This window comes from Salvelinus namaycush, chromosome 40 (genome assembly GCF_016432855.1).
Source record: "Salvelinus namaycush isolate Seneca chromosome 40, SaNama_1.0, whole genome shotgun sequence".
NCBI lineage: Eukaryota > Metazoa > Chordata > Actinopteri > Salmoniformes > Salmonidae > Salvelinus > Salvelinus namaycush.
In genome coordinates, this window is record NC_052346.1 from 19,800,271 (window position 1) to 19,824,028 (window position 23,758).

The 23,758-nt window shown below is 46.1% G+C and overlaps 1 protein-coding gene across 1 annotated transcript in view; it reads left to right on the forward strand.

The window, feature by feature from the left end:
• pcca (propionyl-CoA carboxylase subunit alpha) overlaps positions 1 to 13,959 on the forward strand; it is a 76,705-nt gene extending 62,746 nt beyond the window's left edge. Inside the window, exons 19-21 of the mRNA XM_038979658.1 lie at positions 8,477 to 8,617; positions 10,659 to 10,736; positions 13,221 to 13,959. Of these exons, the coding sequence (XP_038835586.1) occupies positions 8,477 to 8,617; positions 10,659 to 10,736; positions 13,221 to 13,289 (288 nt within the window). The 3' untranslated portion in view covers positions 13,290 to 13,959. The remainder of the gene's footprint in view (positions 1 to 8,476; positions 8,618 to 10,658; positions 10,737 to 13,220) is intronic.
• The last annotated feature ends 9,799 nt before the right edge of the window (positions 13,960 to 23,758 follow it).

Genomic DNA, 23,758 nt, shown 5'->3' on the forward strand with positions numbered 1-23,758 from the left:
AACAGGCTGGAGTTGAAGAGACCTTTAGTACAGCTGGTTACAGAACAACACCTAGTTAACAGGCTGGAGTTGAAGAGACCTTTAGTACAGCTGGTTACAGAACAACACCTAGTTAACAGGCTGGAGTTGAAGAGACCTTTAGTACAGCTGGTTACAGATCAACACCTAGTTAACAGGCTGGAGTTGAAGAGACCTTTAGTACAGCTGGTTACAGAACAACACCTAGTTAACAGGCTGGAGTTGAAGAGACCTTTAGTACAGCTGGTTACAGAACAACACCTAGTTAACAGACTGGAGTTGAAGAGACCTTTAGTACAGCTGGTTACAGAACAACACCTAGTTAACAGGCTGGAGTTGAAGAGACCTTTAGTACAGCTGGTTACAGAACAACACCTAGTTAACAGGCTGGAGTTGAAGAGACCTTTAGTACAGCTGGTTACAGATCAACACCTAGTTAACAGGCTGGAGTTGAAGAGACCTTTAGTACAGCTGGTTACAGAACAACACCTAGTTAACAGGCTGGAGTTGAAGAGACCTTTAGTACAGCTGGTTACAGAACAACACCTAGTTAACAGGCTGGAGTTGAAGAGACCTTTAGTACAGCTGGTTACAGATCAACACCTAGTTAACAGGCTGGAGTTGAAGAGACCTTTAGTACAGCTGGTTACAGAACAACACCTAGTTAACAGACTGGAGTTGAAGAGACCTTTAGTACAGCTGGTTACAGAACAACACCTAGTTAACAGACTGGAGTTGAAGAGACCTTTAGTACAGCTGGTTACAGAACAACACCTAGTTAACAGGCTGGAGTTGAAGAGACCTTTAGTACAGCTGGTTACAGAACAACACCTAGTTAACAGGCTGGAGTTGAAGAGACCTTTAGTACAGCTGGTTACAGAACAACACCTAGTTAACAGACTGGAGTTGAAGAGACCTTTAGTACAGCTGGTTACAGATCAACACCTAGTTAACAGGCTGGAGTTGAAGAGACCTTTAGTACAGCTGGTTACAGAACAACACCTAGTTAACAGACTGGAGTTGAAGAGACCTTTAGTACAGCTGGTTACAGAACAACACCTAGTTAACAGGCTGGAGTTGAAGAGACCTTTAGTACAGCTGGTTACAGAACAACACCTAGTTAACAGACTGGAGTTGATTAGACCTTTAGTACAGCTGGTTACAGAACAACACCTAGTTAACAGACTGGAGTTGAAGAGACCTTTAGTACAGCTGGTTACAGAACAACACCTAGTTAACAGGCTGGAGTTGAAGAGACCTTTAGTACAGCTGGTTACAGAACAACACCTAGTTAACAGACTGGAGTTGAAGAGACCTTTAGTACAGCTGGTTACAGAACAACACCTAGTTAACAGGCTGGAGTTGAAGAGACCTTTAGTACAGCTGGTTACAGAACAACACCTAGTTAACAGGCTGGAGTTGAAGAGACCTTTAGTACAGCTGGTTACAGAACAACACCTAGTTAACAGGCTGGAGTTGATTAGACCTTTAGTACAGCTGGTTACAGAACAACACCTAGTTAACAGGCTGGAGTTGAAGAGACCTTTAGTACAGCTGGTTACAGAACAACACCTAGTTAACAGGCTGGAGTTGAAGAGACCTTTAGTACAGCTGGTTACAGAACAACACCTAGTTAACAGGCTGGAGTTGAAGAGACCTTTAGTACAGCTGGTTACAGAACAACACCTAGTTAACAGGCTGGAGTTGAAGAGACCTTTAGTACAGCTGGTTACAGAACAACACCTAGTTAACAGGCTGGAGTTGAAGAGACCTTTAGTACAGCTGGTTACAGAACAACACCTAGTTAACAGGCTGGAGTTGAAGAGACCTTTAGTACAGCTGGTTACAGAACAACACCTAGTTAACAGGCTGGAGTTGAAGAGACCTTTAGTACAGCTGGTTACAGATCAACACCTAGTTAACAGGCTGGAGTTGAAGAGACCTTTAGTACAGCTGGTTACAGATCAACACCTAGTTAACAGGCTGGAGTTGAAGAGACCTTTAGTACAGCTGGTTACAGAACAACACCTAGTTAACAGACTGGAGTTGAAGAGACCTTTAGTACAGCTGGTTACAGATCAACACCTAGTTAACAGGCTGGAGTTGAAGAGACCTTTAGTACAGCTGGTTACAGAACAACACCTAGTTAACAGGCTGGAGTTGAAGAGACCTTTAGTACAGCTGGTTACAGATCAACACCTAGTTAACAGGCTGGAGTTGAAGAGACCTTTAGTACAGCTGGTTACAGAACAACACCTAGTTAACAGGCTGGAGTTGAAGAGACCTTTAGTACAGCTGGTTACAGATCAACACCTAGTTAACAGGCTGGAGTTGAAGAGACCTTTAGTACAGCTGGTTACAGAACAACACCTAGTTAACAGACTGGAGTTGAAGAGACCTTTAGTACAGCTGGTTACAGAACAACACCTAGTTAACAGACTGGAGTTGAAGAGACCTTTAGTACAGCTGGTTACAGAACAACACCTAGTTAACAGGCTGGAGTTGAAGAGACCTTTAGTACAGCTGGTTACAGAACAACACCTAGTTAACAGGCTGGAGTTGAAGAGACCTTTAGTACAGCTGGTTACAGAACAACACCTAGTTAACAGACTGGAGTTGAAGAGACCTTTAGTACAGCTGGTTACAGATCAACACCTAGTTAACAGGCTGGAGTTGAAGAGACCTTTAGTACAGCTGGTTACAGAACAACACCTAGTTAACAGACTGGAGTTGAAGAGACCTTTAGTACAGCTGGTTACAGAACAACACCTAGTTAACAGGCTGGAGTTGAAGAGACCTTTAGTACAGCTGGTTACAGAACAACACCTAGTTAACAGACTGGAGTTGATTAGACCTTTAGTACAGCTGGTTACAGAACAACACCTAGTTAACAGACTGGAGTTGAAGAGACCTTTAGTACAGCTGGTTACAGATCAACACCTAGTTAACAGGCTGGAGTTGAAGAGACCTTTAGTACAGCTGGTTACAGAACAACACCTAGTTAACAGGCTGGAGTTGATTAGACCTTTAGTACAGCTGGTTACAGATCAACACCTAGTTAACAGACTGGAGTTGAAGAGACCTTTAGTACAGCTGGTTACAGAACAACACCTAGTTAACAGGCTGGAGTTGAAGAGACCTTTAGTACAGCTGGTTACAGAACAACACCTAGTTAACAGACTGGAGTTGAAGAGACCTTTAGTACAGCTGGTTACAGATCAACACCTAGTTAACAGGCTGGAGTTGAAGAGACCTTTAGTACAGCTGGTTACAGAACAACACCTAGTTAACAGGCTGGAGTTGAAGAGACCTTTAGTACAGCTGGTTACAGAACAACACCTAGTTAACAGACTGGAGTTGAAGAGACCTTTAGTACAGCTGGTTACAGAACAACACCTAGTTAACAGGCTGGAGTTGAAGAGACCTTTAGTACAGCTGGTTACAGAACAACACCTAGTTAACAGACTGGAGTTGAAGAGACCTTTAGTACAGCTGGTTACAGAACAACACCTAGTTAACAGACTGGAGTTGAAGAGACCTTTAGTACAGCTGGTTACAGATCAACACCTAGTTAACAGACTGGAGTTGAAGAGACCTTTAGTACAGCTGGTTACAGAACAACACCTAGTTAACAGACTGGAGTTGAAGAGACCTTTAGTACAGCTGGTTACAGAACAACACCTAGTTAACAGACTGGAGTTGAAGAGACCTTTAGTACAGCTGGTTACAGATCAACACCTAGTTAACAGGCTGGAGTTGATTAGACCTTTAGTACAGCTGGTTACAGAACAACACCTAGTTAACAGGCTGGAGTTGAAGAGACCTTTAGTACAGCTGGTTACAGAACAACACCTAGTTAACAGACTGGAGTTGAAGAGACCTTTAGTACAGCTGGTTACAGAACAACACCTAGTTAACAGGCTGGAGTTGAAGAGACCTTTAGTACAGCTGGTTACAGAACAACACCTAGTTAACAGACTGGAGTTGAAGAGACCTTTAGTACAGCTGGTTACAGAACAACACCTAGTTAACAGGCTGGAGTTGATTAGACCTTTAGTACAGCTGGTTACAGAACAACACCTAGTTAACAGGCTGGAGTTGAAGAGACCTTTAGTACAGCTGGTTACAGAACAACACCTAGTTAACAGGCTGGAGTTGAAGAGACCTTTAGTACAGCTGGTTACAGAACAACACCTAGTTAACAGGCTGGAGTTGAAGAGACCTTTAGTACAGCTGGTTACAGAACAACACCTAGTTAACAGGCTGGAGTTGAAGAGACCTTTAGTACAGCTGGTTACAGAACAACACCTAGTTAACAGGCTGGAGTTGAAGAGACCTTTAGTACAGCTGGTTACAGAACAACACCTAGTTAACAGACTGGAGTTGAAGAGACCTTTAGTACAGCTGGTTACAGATCAACACCTAGTTAACAGGCTGGAGTTGAAGAGACCTTTAGTACAGCTGGTTACAGAACAACACCTAGTTAACAGACTGGAGTTGAAGAGACCTTTAGTACAGCTGGTTACAGAACAACACCTAGTTAACAGGCTGGAGTTGAAGAGACCTTTAGTACAGCTGGTTACAGAACAACACCTAGTTAACAGACTGGAGTTGAAGAGACCTTTAGTACAGCTGGTTACAGAACAACACCTAGTTAACAGGCTGGAGTTGAAGAGACCTTTAGTACAGCTGGTTACAGAACAACACCTAGTTAACAGGCTGGAGTTGAAGAGACCTTTAGTACAGCTGGTTACAGAACAACACCTAGTTAACAGGCTGGAGTTGAAGAGACCTTTAGTACAGCTGGTTACAGAACAACACCTAGTTACAGGCTGGAGTTGAAGAGACCTTTAGTACAGCTGGTTACAGAACAACACCTAGTTAACAGGCTGGAGTTGAAGAGACCTTTAGTACAGCTGGTTACAGAACAACACCTAGTTAACAGGCTGGAGTTGAAGAGACCTTTAGTACAGCTGGTTACAGAACAACACCTAGTTAACAGGCTGGAGTTGAAGAGACCTTTAGTACAGCTGGTTACAGAACAACACCTAGTTAACAGGCTGGAGTTGAAGAGACCTTTAGTACAGCTGGTTACAGATCAACACCTAGTTAACCTGGTTGGTTGACCTCTATCTGAACTGGGGTGACAGTCAGCAGGGGTAATAGCAGGGCCGTTAGTTACTGTTGTTTCCTGGGAAGAAATCCTGTCGAAGTCTGCATTTTCCCAGGCCATCCCAACGCTCCCATTCCCCACACTCCTGATGCTCCGGATTACAGCCCTGATTTACGAGTCCAGCTTGGTTTTCCCTCCCCGCTCCTGGTTTTCCAACAAGGGATTGTCGGCCTTGGGAATCAATGACTGTTTGTTTCGGGTTATCCTTTGGGGGTATCCTTTGGGGGTATCCCGGCCAGGGGTTATTTTAGTCACTATGATGGTGTTGTGAATAGGATGACCTGTCGTGTGTGCGTGTGCGTGTGCGTGTGCGTGCGTGTGCGTGCGTGTGCGTGCTAAATACAGTCTTAACGCGCGAGGAAGGTAAACAAACAAACCAGGATGCATGAGGTCATTAACATGGTGGGTGGCTTCCTAATGTTATTGTACTGTGACCTTCATATACAGGTCAGTGACTGGGACCAGCTACTAATAGTGTTACTGGGACCTACAAAGTCAACCAGGACAATGCTTCCCCTAGCCTAGACCAGTGTTAAGCCAGGACATTGCCCCCCCCCCCCCCCCCCCCCCCCCCTAGCCTAGACCAGTGTTAAGCCTGGACATTGCCCCCCCAGCATAGACCAGTGTTAAGTCTGGACATTGCCCCCCCAGCATAGACCAGTGTTAAGTCAGGACATTGCCCCCACCCCCCTAGCATAGACCAGTGTTAAGCCTGGGCAATGCCCCCCCTAGCCTAGACCAGTGTTACGCCTGGGCAATGCCCCCCTAGCCTAGACCAGTGTTAAGCCAGGACAATGCTCCCCCTAGCATAGACCAGTGTTAAGCCTAGACAATGCCCCCCCTAGTCTAGACCAGTGTTAAGCCAGGACAATGCCCCCCCACCTAGTCTAGACCAGTGTTAAGCCAGGACAAAGCCCCCATAGCATAGACCAGTGTTAAGCCTAGACAATGCCCCCCCTAGCATAGACCAGTGTTAAGCCAGGACAATGCCCCCCCACCTAGTCTAGACCAGTGTTAAGCCAGGACAATGCTCCCCCTAGCCTAGACCAGTGTTAAGCCTGGACATTGCCCCCCCAGCATAGACCAGTGTTAAGTCAGGACATTGCCCCCACCCCCCTAGCATAGACCAGTGTTAAGTCTGGACAATGCCCCCCTAGCCTAGACCAGTGTTAAGTCTGGACAATGCCCCCCCCAGCCTAGACCAGTGTTAAGCCTGGACAATGCTCCCCCTAGCCTAGACCAGTGTTAAGCCAGGACAATGCCCCCCCAGCCTAGACCAGTGTTAAGCCTGGACAATGCTCCCCCTAGCCTAGACCAGTATTAAGCCTGGACAATGCTCCCCCTAGCCTAGACCAGTGTTAAGCCAGGACAATGCCCCCCCCAGCCTAGACCAGTGTTAAGCCTGGACAATGCTCCCCCTAGCCTAGACCAGTGTTAAGCCAGGACAATGCCCCCCCCAGCCTAGACCAGTGTTAAGCCTGGACAATGCTCCCCCTAGCCTAGACCAGTGTTAAGCCTGGACAATGCTCCCCCTAGCCTAGACCAGTGTTAAGCCAGGACAATGCCCCCCCTAGCCTAGACCAGTGTTAAGCCTGGACAATGCTCCCCCTAGCCTAGACCAGTGTTAAGCCTGGACAATGCTCCCCCTAGCCTAGACCAGTGTTAAGCCAGGACAATGCCCCCCCCAGCCTAGACCAGTGTTAAGCCAGGACAATGCTGGGACATTTTCAGCTTCCAGGAATTGTGTCCAGATCCTTGCGACATGGAGTGTGCATTATCATGTTGAAACATGAGGTAATGGTGGTGGATGAATGGCAGGTCAATGGGCCTCAGGGTCTCCTGACGGTATCATTCAAATTGCCATCGATAAAATGCACTTGTGTTCTTTGTCTGTAGCTTAAACCTGCACATACCATAACACCACCACCACCACCACCATGGAGCTCTCTGTTCACAATGTTCAGCAAACTGCTCACCCACACCACGCCATACTGTCTGTCATCTGCCCGGTACAGTTGAAACCGGGATTCATCCAGCGTGCCAGTGGTCATCGAAGGTGAGCGTTTAACCCACTGAAGTCAGTGACGACACCAAACTGCAGTCAGGTCAAGACCCTGGTGAGGATGACGAACACACAGATGAGCTTCCCTGAGACGGTTTCTGACAGTTTGAGCAGAAAGTCTTTGGTTGTTCCAAACCCACAGTTTCATCAGCTGTCCGGGTGGCTGCTCTCAGATGATCTCACAGTTTCATCAGCTGTCCGGGTGGCTGCTCTCAGATGATCTCACAGTTTCATCAGCTGTCCGGGTGGCTGCTCTCAGATGATCTCGCAGGTGAAGAAGCCGGATGTGGAGGTCCTGGGCTGGCGTGGTTACACGTGGTCTGCGGTTGTGAGGCAGGTTGGACGTACTGCTGTGTCCCATGTGGCTCAGTTGGTAGAGCATGTTGCAACGCCAGGGTTGTGGGTTCAATTCTCACGGGGGAATCAGTATGGAGAAAAAAACAAATGGAAATGTATGCACTCAATGTAGAATGTACTGCCAAATTCTCAAAAATGACGTTGGAGGCGGCTTATGGTAGAGAAATGAACACTCTGGCAACAGTTCTGGGGTCTTTTATTTCAGCTTATGAAACATGGGACCAACACTTTACATGTTGTGTTTTATATTTTTGTTCTGTATAAAAGGACTGAGTTAGGAAAGTATTTTGTTATCAAGTTGTTATCAAACTTCAGTATCCAGCTGCTCATTGAATTGCACCACACAACAGATATCTACCAGCAGATATGTATTGTACCTCTCCCTCCCCCCTCACCTCACTCTCCGGTCTCACCTCGTTGCCCGGCGCCAAGCGACCGTTGGCTGTTATATTTATTAGGCCTGCTGCTTCATGACGTTTCAACTCTTAACGAGGGAGAAACCAGCCACTCAGTGCTAGCTATGTGTAAGACATAAATTAGCCTAATGGGCTAATTAAAGGATTGGCATGAAATAGCCTGATGAATGAACCCACTGGCAGTAATGCAGTAGTAGCAGTAGTATTGATTCACTAAGCCAGGGACAGGGATATAGACCGACACGAATGATGTTGGGTGCTGCCACCCGGTGGACCCAAAGGGGAACAGCATCAACAGAATAGGAGTTTCAGAATAATGAATGTGGAGTGTTGTTCATCTTTTTTTTTTTTTTCATTAGTTTTACAACATGGGCCTACTTTGTGGGCTTGTATATGTAATGAATTGATAACTGTGAATTGACCCCCGACCTCTGCCTCTTGTGTGTTCAGTTTAAGGTGCGTGTTCTCAGTCAGCTGGTATCCACGCTGAGCGCTCACATGCCTGAGAAGGTTCCAGAAGACACCAGCAGCATCCTGCGCTCTCCCATGCCTGGCTCCGTGGTCGCCGTGTCTGTCAAACCTGGAGACGTGGTAAGAACGTACATGTTAGATAGAATTCACCTAGATCCGAGACACTGGTACGTAGAGCATCCTGAACAGAGCAGTAACATCCTGAACAGAGCAGTAGCATCCTGAACAGAGCAGTAGCATCCTGAACAGAGCAGTAGCATCCTGAACAGAGCTGTAGCGTCATGCCTGGTACGTAGAGCATCCTGAACAGAGCAGTAGCATCATGCCTGGTACGTAGAGCATCCTGAACAGAGTAGTAGCGTCATGCCTGGTACGGAGAGCATCCTGAACAGAGCAGTAGCATCATGCCTGGTACGTAGAGCATCCTGAACAGAGTAGTAGCGTCATGCCTGGTACGTAGAGCATCCTGAACAGAGTAGTAGCGTCATGCCTGGTACGTAGAGCATCCTGAACAGAGTAGTAGCGTCATGCCTGGTACGTAGAGCATCCTGAACAGAGCAGTAGCATCATGCCTGGTACGTAGAACATCCTGAACAGAGCAGTAGCATCATGCCTGGTACGTAGAGCATCCTGAACAGAGCAGTAGCGTCATGCCTGGTACGTAGAGCATCCTGAACAGAGCAGTAGCATCATGCCTGGTACGTAGAGCATCCTGAACAGAGCAGTAGCATCATGCCTGGTACGTAGAGCATCCTGAACAGAGTAGTAGCGTCATGCCTGGTACGGAGAGCATCCTGAACAGAGCAGTAGCATCATGCCTGGTACGTAGAGCATCCTGAACAGAGTAGTAGCGTCATGCCTGGTACGTAGAGCATCCTGAACAGAGTAGTAGCGTCATGCCTGGTACGTAGAGCATCCTGAACAGAGTAGTAGCGTCATGCCTGGTACGTAGAGCATCCTGAACAGAGCTGTAGCGTCATGCCTGGTACGTAGAGCATCCTGAACAGAGCAGTAGCATCATGCCTGGTACGTAGAGCATCCTGAACAGACCTGTAGCGTCATGCCTGGTACGTAGAGCATCCTGAACAGAGCTGTAGCGTCATGCCTGGTACGTAGAGCATCCTGAACAGAGCAGTAGCATCATGCCTGGTACGGAGAGCATCCTGAACAGAGCAGTAGCATCCTGAACAGAGCAGTAGCATCATGCCTGGTACGTAGAGCATCCTGAACAGAGCAGTAGCGTCATGCCTGGTACGTAGAGCATCCTGAACAGAGCAGTAGCGTCATGCCTGGTACGGAGAGCATCCTGAACAGAGCAGTAGCATCATGCCTGGTACGTAGAGCATCCTGAACAGAGCAGTAGCGTCATGCCTGGTACGTAGAGCATCCTGAACAGAGCAGTAGCGTCATGCCTGGTACGTAGAGCATCCTGAACAGAGCAGTAGCGTCATGCCTGGTACGTAGAGCATCCTGAACAGAGCAGTAGCGTCATGCCTGGTACGTAGAGCATCCTGAACAGAGCAGTAGCATCATGCCTGGTACGTAGAGCATCCTGAACAGAGCAGTAGCATCATGCCTGGTACGTAGAGCATCCTGAACAGAGCAGTAGCATCATGCCTGGTACGTAGAGCATCCTGAACAGAGCTGTAGCATCCTGAACAGAGCTGTAGCATCATGCCTGGTACGTAGAGCATCCTGAACAGAGCAGTAGCGTCATGCCTGGTACGTAGAGCATCCTGAACAGAGCAGTAGCATCATGCCTGGATCTGTGGTGGCTGTGTTTGTCAAGCCTTGAGATAATGTGGTAAGGACATGTATATTAAACACTTACATGTTGCTGGACATGAGTTGTTACATGTTACATGCATGTTGTTGCTGGACATTAGATGTTACATACATGTTGTTGCTGGACATTAGTTTCGCCACCTCATCCATCAATGATTTAACCTTGTAAATTAGCACTCAATGATGGAGATGGAATGCTGGTTTATCAATATTGCATGTGGCGTCTGGCGCCAGTTAATGCGTCTGTCTGTCTGCCTGCCTGTCTGTCTGTCTGTGTGGAGTGTGTCAATGCATACGTCTGTCTGTGTGGAGTGTGTCATGCCTGCTATAGACGCTACATCATTGTGTGTAGTAGTGATGTGTTGTTGTTCCCCAGGTGGCTGAAGGCCAGGAGATCTGTGTGATCGAGGCCATGAAGATGCAGAACAGTTTGATTGCTGTTAAAGCTGCCAAGGTCAGGCCAATGAGCACACATCCATTACACTAACCTACACTACAACACATTACCACACACACTACTACACTACTACACACCCCCATTACACTAACCTACACTACAACACATTACCACACACACTACTACACTACTACACACACTACTACACTACTACACACCCCCATTACACTAACCTACACTACAACACATTACCACACACACTACTACACTACTACACACACTACTATGTTACTACACACCCCCATTACACTAACCTACACTACAACACATTACCACACACACTACTACACTACTACACACACTACTATGTTACTACACACCCCCATTACACTAACCTACACTACAACACATTACCACACACACTACTACACTACTACACACACTACTACACTACTACACACCCCCATTACACTAACCTACACTACAACACATTACCACACACACTACTACACTACTACACACACTACTATGTTACTACACACCCCCATTACACTAACCTACACTACAACACATTACCACACACACTACTACACTACTACACACACTACTATGTTACTACACACCCCCATTACACTAACCTACACTACAACACATTACCACACACACTACTACACTACTACACACACTACTATGTTACTACACACCCCCATTACACTAACCTACTCTACAACACATTACCACACACACTACTACACTACTACACACACTACTATGTTACTACACACCCCCATTACACTAACCTACACTACAACACATTACCACACACACTACTACACACACTACTACACTACTACTACACACTACTATGTTACTACACACACTACTGCATTACTACACACACACACTACTGCATTACTACACACACACTTCTACATTACTACACACACACTTCTACATTACTACACACACACTACTGCATTACTACACACACTACTATGTTACTACACACACTACTGCATTACTACACACACTACTACGTTACTACACACACTACTGCATTACTACACACACACACTACTGCATTACTACACACACACTTCTACATTACTACACACACACTACTACGTTACTACACACACTACTGCATTACTACACACACACACTACTGCATTACTACACACACACTTCTGCATTACTACACACACACTACTATGTTACTACACACACTACTGCATTACTACACACACACTACTGCATTACTACACACACTTCTACATTACTACACACACACTACTACGTTACTACACACACTACTGCATTACTACACACACACTTCTACATTACTACACACACACTACTACGTTACTACACACACTACTGCATTACTACACACACACACTACTGCATTACTACACACACACTTCTACATTACTACACACACACTACTATGTTACTACACACACTACTGCATTACTACACACACACTACTGCATTACTACACACACACTTCTACATTACTACACACACACTACTATGTTACTACACACACTACTGCATTACTACACACACTACTGCATTACTACACACACTTCTACATTACTACACACACACTACTATGTTACTACACACACTACTGCATTACTACACACACTACTGCATTACTACACACACACACTACTGCATTACTACACACACACACTACTGCATTACTACACACACACACACTACTATGTTACTACACACACTTCTACATTACTACACACACACTACTGCATTACTACACACACACACTACTATGTTACTACACACACTTCTACATTACTACACACACACTTCTACATTACTACACACACACTTCTACATTACTACACACACACTTCTACATTACTACACACACTAGTACATTGCTACACACACACAACTACATTACTACACACACACACACACACACACACACACACACACACACACACACACACACACACACACACACACACACACAGCTGCATTACTACACACACTACTGCATTACTACACACACACACTACTGCATTACTACACACACACTTCTACATTACTACACACACTACTACATTACCACACACTACTGCATTACTACACACACACACTACTGCATTACTACACACACACTTCTACATTACCACACACTACTACATTACCACACACTACTACATTACCACACACTACTACATTACCCCACACTACTACATTACCCCACACTACTACATTACCACACACTACTACATTACCCCACACTACTACATTACCCCACACTACTACATTACCACACACTACTACATTACCCCACACTACTACATTACCACACACTACTACATTACCACACACTACTACATTACCACACACTACTACATTACCACACTCTACTACATTACCACACACTACTACATTACCACACACTACTACATTACCACACTCGCACTGAATTACTTTCCTCTACACATCACCACAGTCAGACGGCTAGTTTCTATGACAACAGACCTTTCTGTTGTTCCCTCCCAGGTGAAGAGTGTCCACTGTAAAGCAGGAGAGACGGTTGGAGAGGGAGACCTTCTGGTCCAACTGGAGTAGGATCTAACCTCCGACCTCTAACCTCTGCCCTCTCACCTCTGACCTCGCTCGCCAGGGATTGGCTTCGAAGTCCGGTTGAAGGAATTCTGGGACAAAGGAATGAACAGGATACTTGTAGACTAGATGGACCGTTCCCCAGTCTGTCCTTGTTGTTTTGTTCTGGTGTTTTGGTCTTCCTGTGGTACTAGTAGGCTACACTCTCCAGTATTGGCTTCTGGGATTCGCTCGTTCTAGGAATTTTCCACGCAAAAACTAAAAAACAAGATGGACGCTGTCGACCTGTTTTAGTGCCTTCAGCCTCTGAAAGGAGGATTGTCCTGTTAAATATGATTAATACTGTATATATCACTTAGCTACATGTCATTAATCATGTGTAATGTACTTCCTCGCTAGCCTGGTCTCAGATCTGTTTGTGCCATCTTGCCAGGACATCTGGGACCAGGCTAGCGCCTCACATTTCAATGTAATGAAACACTTGTGTATCAGAGTTTAGGAACCTGGTTATAGTAAAACGCTACTCCCTTGGGTGGAGTTGCGTTTTCCTTTTTAAAGGACATCTCTCAACCCCTTGACATTGTAAAGAAATAATGCATTCAGGTGAGACGTTGTGGATGGGGGGACTTGCTCATGAATATTCATTTTGGGGGTGGATAAATGTAGTTGTACCTGATACCCAACACTCTCTCACTGAAGTATACTTACCAGAAGTCCACTGGCATGCTCTGATAATAACATGATGTGCATCGCGAGCGAATACGGCTCTGGAAAGTTACACAGTTGTTATGTGCTGACTTCCTGACATCTATTGCCACCTGCAGTGTAAGTTCGAATCCCTTATGGGGGGGGGGGGGTTAAATGTGGACTCATATTTACTGCGGTATTGTGTTGGGAGGAAAGTGAAATCATCACCTTGTAAATGAAGGGGCTCAACTCAATCCAACCCACATTGCAGTGTTTACACAGTATCTCTTTTTTCCAATGGTCAAATGAACTCACAGACTGGTCTTGGGTACTGTATGAAAACCTACAACTACTACCAGGGCGACCCCTCTCACAGCTATGCCTTCACTTTTCACAATTACAAGTGTGTCACGGTCACGGGATGAATATAGGAAATAAAGGATTTGAAGAAAAAATATATCTTCCCCAGTTGGGATTAGAACTCACAACCATTGAACTATGAGCCAACTGTAGCAGACTGCACCACCAATCAGTCAAGTTAACATGACCACTGTCATCTATTTCTTGTTACGATGGATGTAGCTACGAATACAGTTGGAAATGGGAAGTTTACATACACCTTAGCCTAATACATTATAACTCAGTTTTTCACAATTCCTGACATTGATTCCTAGTAAAAATTCCCTGTCTTAGGTCAGTTAGGATCACCACTTTATTTTAAGAATGTGGAATGTCAGAATAATAGTAGAGAGAATGATTTATTTAAGATTTTATTTCTTTCATCACATTCACAGTGGGACAGAAGTTTACATTACACTCAATTAATATTTGGTAGCATTGCCTTTAAATTGTTTAACTTGGGTCAAACACTTCAGGTAGCCTTCCACAAGCTTCTCACAATAAGTTGGGTGAATTTTGGCCCATTCCTCCTGACAGAGCTGTTGTAACTGAGTCAGGTTTGTAGGTCTCCTTGCTCGCACACTTCCTGTTCTGCCCACAAATTTTCTATGGGATTGAGGTCAGGGCTTTGTGATGGTCACTCCAATACCTTGACTTTGTTGTCCTTAAGCCATTTTGCCACAACATTGGAAGTATGCTTGGGGTCATTGTCCATTTGGAAGACCCATTTGCGACCACGCTTTAACTTCCTGACTGATGTCTTGAGATGTTGCTTCAATATATCCACATCATTTTCCATCCTTATGATGCCATATATTTTGTGAAGTGCACCAGTCCCTCCTGCAGCAAAGCACCCCCACAACATGATGCTGCCACCCCCGTGCTTCACGGTTGGGATGGTGTTCTTCGGCTTGCAAGCCTCCCCCTTCTTCCTTCAAACATAACAATGGTCATTATGGCCAAACAGTTATATTTTTCTTTCATCAGACCAGTGGACATTTCTCCAAAAAGTACGATCTTTGTCCCCATGTGCAGTTGCAAACCTTAGTCTGGCATTTTTATGGCGGTTTTGGAGCAGTGGCTTCTTCCTTGCTGAGTGGCCTTTCAGGTTATGTTGAAATAGGACTCGTTTTACTGTGGATATAGATACTTTTGTACCTGTTTCCTCCAGCATCATCACAAGGTCCTTTGCTGTTGTTCTGGGATTGATTTGCACTTTTTGCACCAAATGATGTTCATCTCTAGGAGACAGAACACGTCTCCTTCCTGAGCGGTATGACAGCTGCGTGGTCCCATGGTGTTTATACTCGTATACTATTGTTTGTACAGATGAACGTGGTACCTTCAGGCGTTTGGAAATTGCTCCCCAGGATGAACCAGACTTGTGGAGGTCTACAATTGTTTCCTGAGGTCTTGGTTGATTTCTTTAGATTTTTCCCATGATGTCAAGCAAAGAAGCACTGAGTTTGAAGGTAGGCCTTGAAATATATCCACAGGTACACCTCCAACTGACTCAAATTATGTCAATTAGCCTATCAGAAGCTTCTAAAGCCATGACATAATTTTCTGGAATTTTCCAAGCTGTTTAAAGGCACAGTCAACTTAGTGTATGTAAACTTCTGACCCACTGGAATTGTGATACAGTGAAATAATCTGTCTGTAAACAATTGTTGGAAAAATGACTTGTCATGCACAAAGTAGATGTCGTAACTGACTTGCCAAAACTATAGTTTGTTGACAAGAAATGTGTGGAGTGGTTGAAAAATTAGTTTTAATGACTCCAACCTAATTGTATGTAAACTTCCGACTTCAACTGTATATACGTATAATTCTTATTTTTTCTTGGTAAACCAGATTGATGTGTGATACGGTACGCTAAAACGTTGAATTTGGTCATATGCGGGTATGTGCCTTTACTGCCTTTTGTATGTTGTGTAACGTCAGTATTCAAGGAAGCGGCATGCTAAATATATTGGCACACTCCACAACCTGCATCTAGAAGGGAGTGGATTTCATACTGAACCCCTCCCTTTGATGACGTAGGGGCGCCTCTACATCACCATGTCAATGGTAGAGTTGAACCACTAGGGACAAGGAGCTAGATTTAATACTAAAAGACCTGAATATATCACTTTTGCAACAAACTGTCAAAATGAAGTCCAGGATTGACGTGTTTCACTATAACTAAGCCTCAAACATCCTGTTTTTTGTCTTGAAAGTTACTCTTTAAATACTGTGGGGACTGGTAGAGGGGTTGGACGTACTGTAGGGACTGGTAGAGGGGTTGGACGTACTGTAGGGACTGGTAGAGGGGTTGGACGTACTGTAGGGACTGGTAGAGGGGTTGGACGTACTGTAGGGACTGGTAGAGGGGTTGGACGTACTGTAGGGACTGGTAGAGGGGTTGGACGTACTGTAGGGACTGGTAGAGGGGTTGGACGTACTGTAGGGACTGGTAGAGGGGTTGGGCGTACTGTAGGGACTGGTAGAGGGGTTGGACGTACTGTAGGGACTGGTAGAGGGGTTGGAGGTACTGTAGGGACTGGTAGAGGGGTTGGACGTACTGTAGGGACTGGTAGAGGGGTTGGACGTACTGTAGGGACTGGTAGAGGGGTTGGAGGTACTGTAGGGACTGGTAGAGGGATTGGACGTACTGTAGGGACTGGTAGAGGGGTTGGACGTACTGTAGGGACTGGTAGAGGGGTTGGAGGTACTGTAGGGACTGGTAGAGGGGTTGGACGTACTGTAGGGACTGGTAGAGGGGTTGGACGTACTGTAGGGACTGGTAGAGGGGTTGGACGTACTGTAGGGACTGGTAGAGGGGTTGGACGTACTGTAGGGACTGGTAGAGGGGTTGGACGTACTGTAGGGACTGGTAGAGGGGCTGGACGTACTGTAGGGACTGGTAGAGGGGTTGGAGGTACTGTAGGGACTGGTAGAGGGGTTGGAGGTACTGTAGGGACTGGTAGAGGGGTTGGAGGTACTGTAGGGACTGGTAGAGGGGTTGGACGTACTGTAGGGACTGGTAGAGGGGTTGGAGGTACTGTAGGGACTGGTAGAGGGGTTGGAGGTACTGTAGGGACTGGTAGAGGGGTTGGACGTACTGTAGGGACTGGTAGAGGGGTTGGAGGTACTGTAGGGACTGGTAGAGGGGTTGGAGGTACTGTAGGGACTGGTAGAGGGGTTGGACGTACTGTAGGGACTGGTAGAGGGGTTGGAGGTACTGTAGGGACTGGTAGAGGGGTTGGAGGTACTGTAGGGACTGGTAGAGGGGTTGGACGTACTGTAGGGACTGGTAGAGGGGTTGGACGTACTGTAGGGACTGGTAGAGGGGCTGGACGTACTGTAGGGACTGGTAGAGGGGCTGGACGTACTGTAGGGACTGGTAGAGGGGCTGGACGTACTGTAGGGACTGGTAGAGGGGTTGGAGGTACTGTAGGGACTGGTAGAGGGGTTGGACGTACTGTAGGGACTGGTAGAGGGGTTGGAGGTACTGTAGGGACTGGTAGAGGGGTTGGAGGTACTGTAGGGACTGGTAGAGGGGTTGGAGGTACTGTAGGGACTGGTAGAGGGGCTGGACGTACTGTAGGGACTGGTAGAGGGGTTGGACGTACTGTAGGGACTGGTAGAGGGGCTGGACGTACTGTAGGGACTGGTAGAGGGGCTGGACGTACTGTAGGGACTGGTAGAGGTACTGTAGGGACTGGTAGAGGGGCTGGACGTACTGTAGGGACTGGTAGAGGGGCTGGACGTACTGTAGGGACTGGTAGAGGGGTTGGACGTACTGTAGGGACTGGTAGAGGGGTTGGACGTACTGTAGGGACTGGTAGAGGGGTTGGACGTACTGTAGGGACTGGTAGAGGGGTTGGACGTACTGTAGGGACTGGTAGAGGGGTTGGACGTACTGTAGGGACTGGTAGAGGGGTTGGACGTACTGTAGGGACTGGTAGAGGGGTTGGACGTACTGTAGGGACTGGTAGAGGGGTTGGAGGTACTGTAGGGACTGGTAGAGGGGTTGGAGGTACTGTAGGGACTGGTAGAGGGGCTGGACGTACTGTAGGGACTGGTAGAGGGGTTGGACGTACTGTAGGGACTGGTAGAGGGGTTGGAGGTACTGTAGGGACTGGTAGAGGGGTTGGAGGTACTGTAGGGACTGGTAGAGGGGCTGGACGTGCTGTAGGGACTGGTAGAGGGGTTGGACGTACTGTAGGGACTGGTAGAGGGGTTGGACGTACTGTAGGGACTGGTAGAGGGGTTGGACGTACTGTAGGGACTGGTAGAGAGGTTGGACGTACTGTAGGGACTGGTAGAGGGGTTGGACGTACTGTAGGGACTGGTAGAGGGGTTGGACGTACTGTAGGGACTGGTAGAGGGGTTGGACGTACTGTAGGGACTGGTAGAGGGGTTGGAGGTACTGTAGGGACTGGTAGAGGGGCTGGACGTACTGTAGGGACTGGTAGAGGGGTTGGACGTACTGTAGGGACTGGTAGAGGGGTTGGACGTACTGTAGGGACTGGTAGAGGGGTTGGAGGTACTGTAGGGACTGGTAGAGGGGTTGGAGGTACTGTAGGGACTGGTAGAGGGGCTGGACGTGCTGTAGGGACTGGTAGAGGGGTTGGACGTACTGTAGGGACTGGTAGAGGGGCTGGACGTACTGTAGGGACTGGTAGAGGGGTTGGACGTACTGTAGGGACTGGTAGAGGGGCTGGACGTGCTGTAGGGACTGGTAGAGGGGTTGGAGGTACTGTAGGGACTGGTAGAGGGGTTGGAGGTACTGTAGGGACTGGTAGAGGGGTTGGACGTACTGTAGGGACTGGTAGAGGGGTTGGAGGTACTGTAGGGACTGGTAGAGGGGTTGGAGGTACTGTAGGGACTGGTAGAGGGGCTGGACGTGCTGTAGGGACTGGTAGAGGGGTTGGACGTACTGTAGGGACTGGTAGAGGGGCTGGACGTACTGTAGGGACTGGTAGAGGGGTTGGACGTACTGTAGGGACTGGTAGAGGGGTTGGACGTACTGTAGGGACTGGTAGAGGGGTTGGACGTACTGTAGGGACTGGTAGAGGGGTTGGACGTACTGTAGGGACTGGTAGAGGGGTTGGACGTACTGTAGGGACTGGTAGAGGGGTTGGAGGTACTGTAGGGACTGGTAGAGGGGTTGGACGTACTGTAGGGACTGGTAGAGGGGTTGTAGGTACTGTAGGGACTGGTAGAGGGGCTGGACGTACTGTAGGGACTGGTAGAGGGGTTGGGCGTACTGTAGGGACTGGTAGAGGGGTTGGGCGTACTGTAGGGACTGGTAGAGGGGTTGGACGTACTGTAGGGACTGGTAGAGGGGCTGGACGTATCGATCTCTCTCCCCACACACTCACTCTCCCTCATACACCCCAGTGGACCTTTATAGATCGGTTTTGGTTCTATATTGCCTGTGCTTATGTCCCAAATGGCACTCTATGGGCCCTGGTCAAAAGTAGTGCACTTCATAGGATGCTGCTTGTCAGTGTGTGGTGCTTCCATCCCATACTGAGGATGCTGCATGTACTGTAATGGTGAAACCCCCGACCAGAACAGGACCTATGGTTCTGTGACATCATCATTACCCAGGGGTTACTCTAGAGGAAGCCTACCTTTTTATATATCCTGTGCGTTGTGTCGCCTGTTAAGACTTGATTGCTTTCGAGTGTAAAATGTGTATTTTATCTGATTTACCTAGCCTGAGTCCCAGATCTGTTTTGTGCTGTAAAGCCAGCTACTATTGGCATCATGTCATGTGTAGTTGACTAAACAGATCTGGGACTCAGTCTACTGATGACCTCCTGTTGAAGGCAGAAGAGCTTGACACAGAATAGAATTCCTTGTTTTATATATCAACAGTTTTCTTTAACATATTTATACTAATCATGAACAAAATATTTCCCCACGGAACAATGTATTCAGTGACTGAAGGCATGCGATGTCCTTTTCACAGAGCACTGTGGTTGGCTTAACTCGGGGGTCAGGTAGGTGCTGGGGGTCATCGTCATGGTTACCAGATGCACACTGTTTTTATTGGAGGTACTTCACTCAGAACCAAAAACATCAGGAAGCATCTGAAAAGCTGTCTCTTAGCTCGTTATGTTCCATTCAAACAACACCCTCTGCTGCTCTTCAGTTTTCACTCAGACAACACCCTCTGCTGCTCTTCAGTTTTCACTCAGACAACACCCTCTGCTGCTCTTCAGTTTTCACTCAAACAACACCCTCTGCTGCTCTTCAGTTTTCACTCAGACAACACCCTCTGCTGCTCTTCAGTTTTCACTCAGACAACACCCTCTGCTGCTCTTCAGTTTTCACTCAGACAACACCCTCTGCTGCTCTTCAGTTTTCACTCAGACAACACCCTCTGCTGCTCTTCAGTTTTCACTCAGACAACACCCTCTGCTGCTCTTCAGTTTTCACTCAAACAACACCCTCTGCTGCTCTTCAGTTTTCACTCAAACAACACCCTCTGCTGCTCTTCAGTTTTCACTCAGACAACACCCTCTGCTGCTCTTCAGTTTTCACTCAGACAACACCCTCTGCTGCTCTTCAGTTTTCACTCAGACAACACCCTCTGCTGCTCTTCAGTTTTCACTCAGACAACACCCTCTGCTGCTCTTCAGTTTTCACTCAGACAACACCCTCTGCTGCTCTTCAGTTTTCACTCAGACAACACCCTCTGCTGCTCTTCAGTTTTCACTCAAACAACACCCTCTGCTGCTCTTCAGTTTTCACTCAAACAACACCCTCTGCTGCTCTTCAGTTTTCACTCAGACAACACCCTCTGCTGCTCTTCAGTTTTCACTCAGACAACACCGTCTGCTGCTCTTCAGTTTTCACTCAGGCTACTTGCTGCAGTCCATGTCACACATGAAACCCTTTTACTGCCATCGGTGGTGTTATCAAAGATCATATGGATTCACTTCTCATAGAGATGCCAACCTGTACTAAGATGGATGGACCTGACAGAAGAGACAGGTTTTGAGTCAAATCCATTTCAACCTGTACTAAGATGGATGGACCTGACAGAAGAGACAGGTTTTGAGTCAAATCCATTTCAACCTGCTCACTGTGTTCTACTAGAGACACATCATGATTTAACCTTTGTGTTTCTTATGCTGGGAAGATGTATATAAAGATGTATATAAATTACTCTGGGAAGACGTAAAGCTGGATATAAATTACTCTGGGAAGACGTAAAGCTGGATATAAATTACTCTGGGAAGACGTAAAGCTGTATATAAATTACTCTGGGAAGACGTAATGCTGGATATAAATTACTCTGGGAAGACGTAATGCTGGATATAAATTACTCTGGGAAGACGTAAAGCTGGATATAAATTACTCTGGGAAGACGTAAAGCTGGATATAAATTACTCTGGGAAGACGTAAAGCTGGATATAAATTACTCTGGGAAGACGTAAAGCTGGATATAAATTACTCTGGGAAGACGTAAAGCTGTATATAAATTACTCTGGGAAGACGTAATGCTGGATATAAATTACTCTGGGAAGACGTAATGCTGGATATAAATTACTCTGGGAAGACGTAAAGCTGGATATAAATTACTCTGGGAAGACGTAAAGCTGGATATAAATTACTCTGGGAAGACGTAAAGCTGGATATAAATTACTCTGGGAAGACGTAAAGCTGGATATAAATTACTCTGGGAAGACGTAATGCTGTATATAAATTACTCTGGGAAGACGTAATGCTGTATATAAATTACTCTGGGAAGACGTAAGCTGGATATAAATTACTCTGGGAAGACGTAAAGCTGGATATAAATTACTCTGGGAAGACGTAAAGCTGGATATAAATTACTCTGGGAAGACGTAATGCTGGATATAAATTACTCTGGGAAGACGTAATGCTGGATATAAATTACTCTGGGAAGACGTAAAGCTGGATATAAATTACTCTGGGAAGACGTAAAGCTGGATATAAATTACTCTGGGAAGACGTAAAGCTGGATATAAATTACTCTGGGAAGACGTAATGCTGGATATAAATTACTCTGGGAAGACGTAAAGCTGGATATAAATTACTCTGGGAAGACGTAAAGCTGGATATAAATTACTCTGGGAAGACGTAAAGCTGGATATAAATTACTCTGGGAAGACGTAAAGCTGGATATAAATTACTCTGGGAAGACGTAATGCTGGATATAAATTACTCTGGGAAGACGTAAAGCTGGATATAAATTACTCTGGGAAGACGTAAAGCTGGATATAAATTACTCTGGGAAGACGTAAAGCTGGATATAAATTACTCTGGGAAGACGTAATGCTGTATATAAATTACTCTGGGAAGACGTAATGCTGTATATAAATTACTCTGGGAAGACGTAAGCTGGATATAAATTACTCTGGGAAGACGTAAAGCTGGATATAAATTACTCTGGGAAGACGTAATGCTGGATATAAATTACTCTGGGAAGACGTAATGCTGGATATAAATTACTCTGGGAAGACGTAATGCTGGATATAAATTACTCTGGGAAGACGTAAAGCTGGATATAAATTACTCTGGGAAGACGTAAAGCTGGATATAAATTACTCTGGGAAGACGTAAAGCTGGATATAAATTACTCTGGGAAGACGTAATGCTGGATATAAATTACTCTGGGAAGACGTAAAGCTGGATATAAATTACTCTGGGAAGACGTAAAGCTGGATATAAATTACTCTGGGAAGACGTAAAGCTGGATATAAATTACTCTGGGAAGACGTAAAGCTGGATATAAATTACTCTGGGAAGACGTAATGCTGGATATAAATTACTCTGGGAAGACGTAAAGCTGGATATAAATTACTCTGGGAAGACGTAAAGCTGGATATAAATTACTCTGGGAAGACGTAAAGCTGGATATAAATTACTCTGGGAAGACGTAAAGCTGGATATAAATTACTCTGGGAAGACGTAAAGCTGGATATAAATTACTCTGGGAAGACGTAACGCTGTCTGTGATGTCTCTGCCATGTCTCATCGTTGACAGGAAGGAATCATATTCCAATATGAATAATTCAACTGTTAATGCGTTACCACATACTTTAGGCTACTCCAAACTAACCTCGGGTCAGTGGCGTACTATTCAAGCTCTTCATAAGGAGACCGCTTGTGTTTTGTATTGAAACTTCATCTCAGTCTGCATCCCAAATAGCAACCTGTTCCCCTGTACAGTCCACTAGTTTTGACCAGGTCCCATCGGGTTCTGGTCAAAAGTAGTGCACTCTGTAGGGAATAGGGTGCCATTTGGAATGCAAGCTGAATTGTCATTGTGAACAGCTAATGTAAGAAGGTATTAGTGTTATGGACTGTCACTGTACTGAACTGTGCTCCTGTCTGTCATCATAGTAATTAGAAAGGTCTAT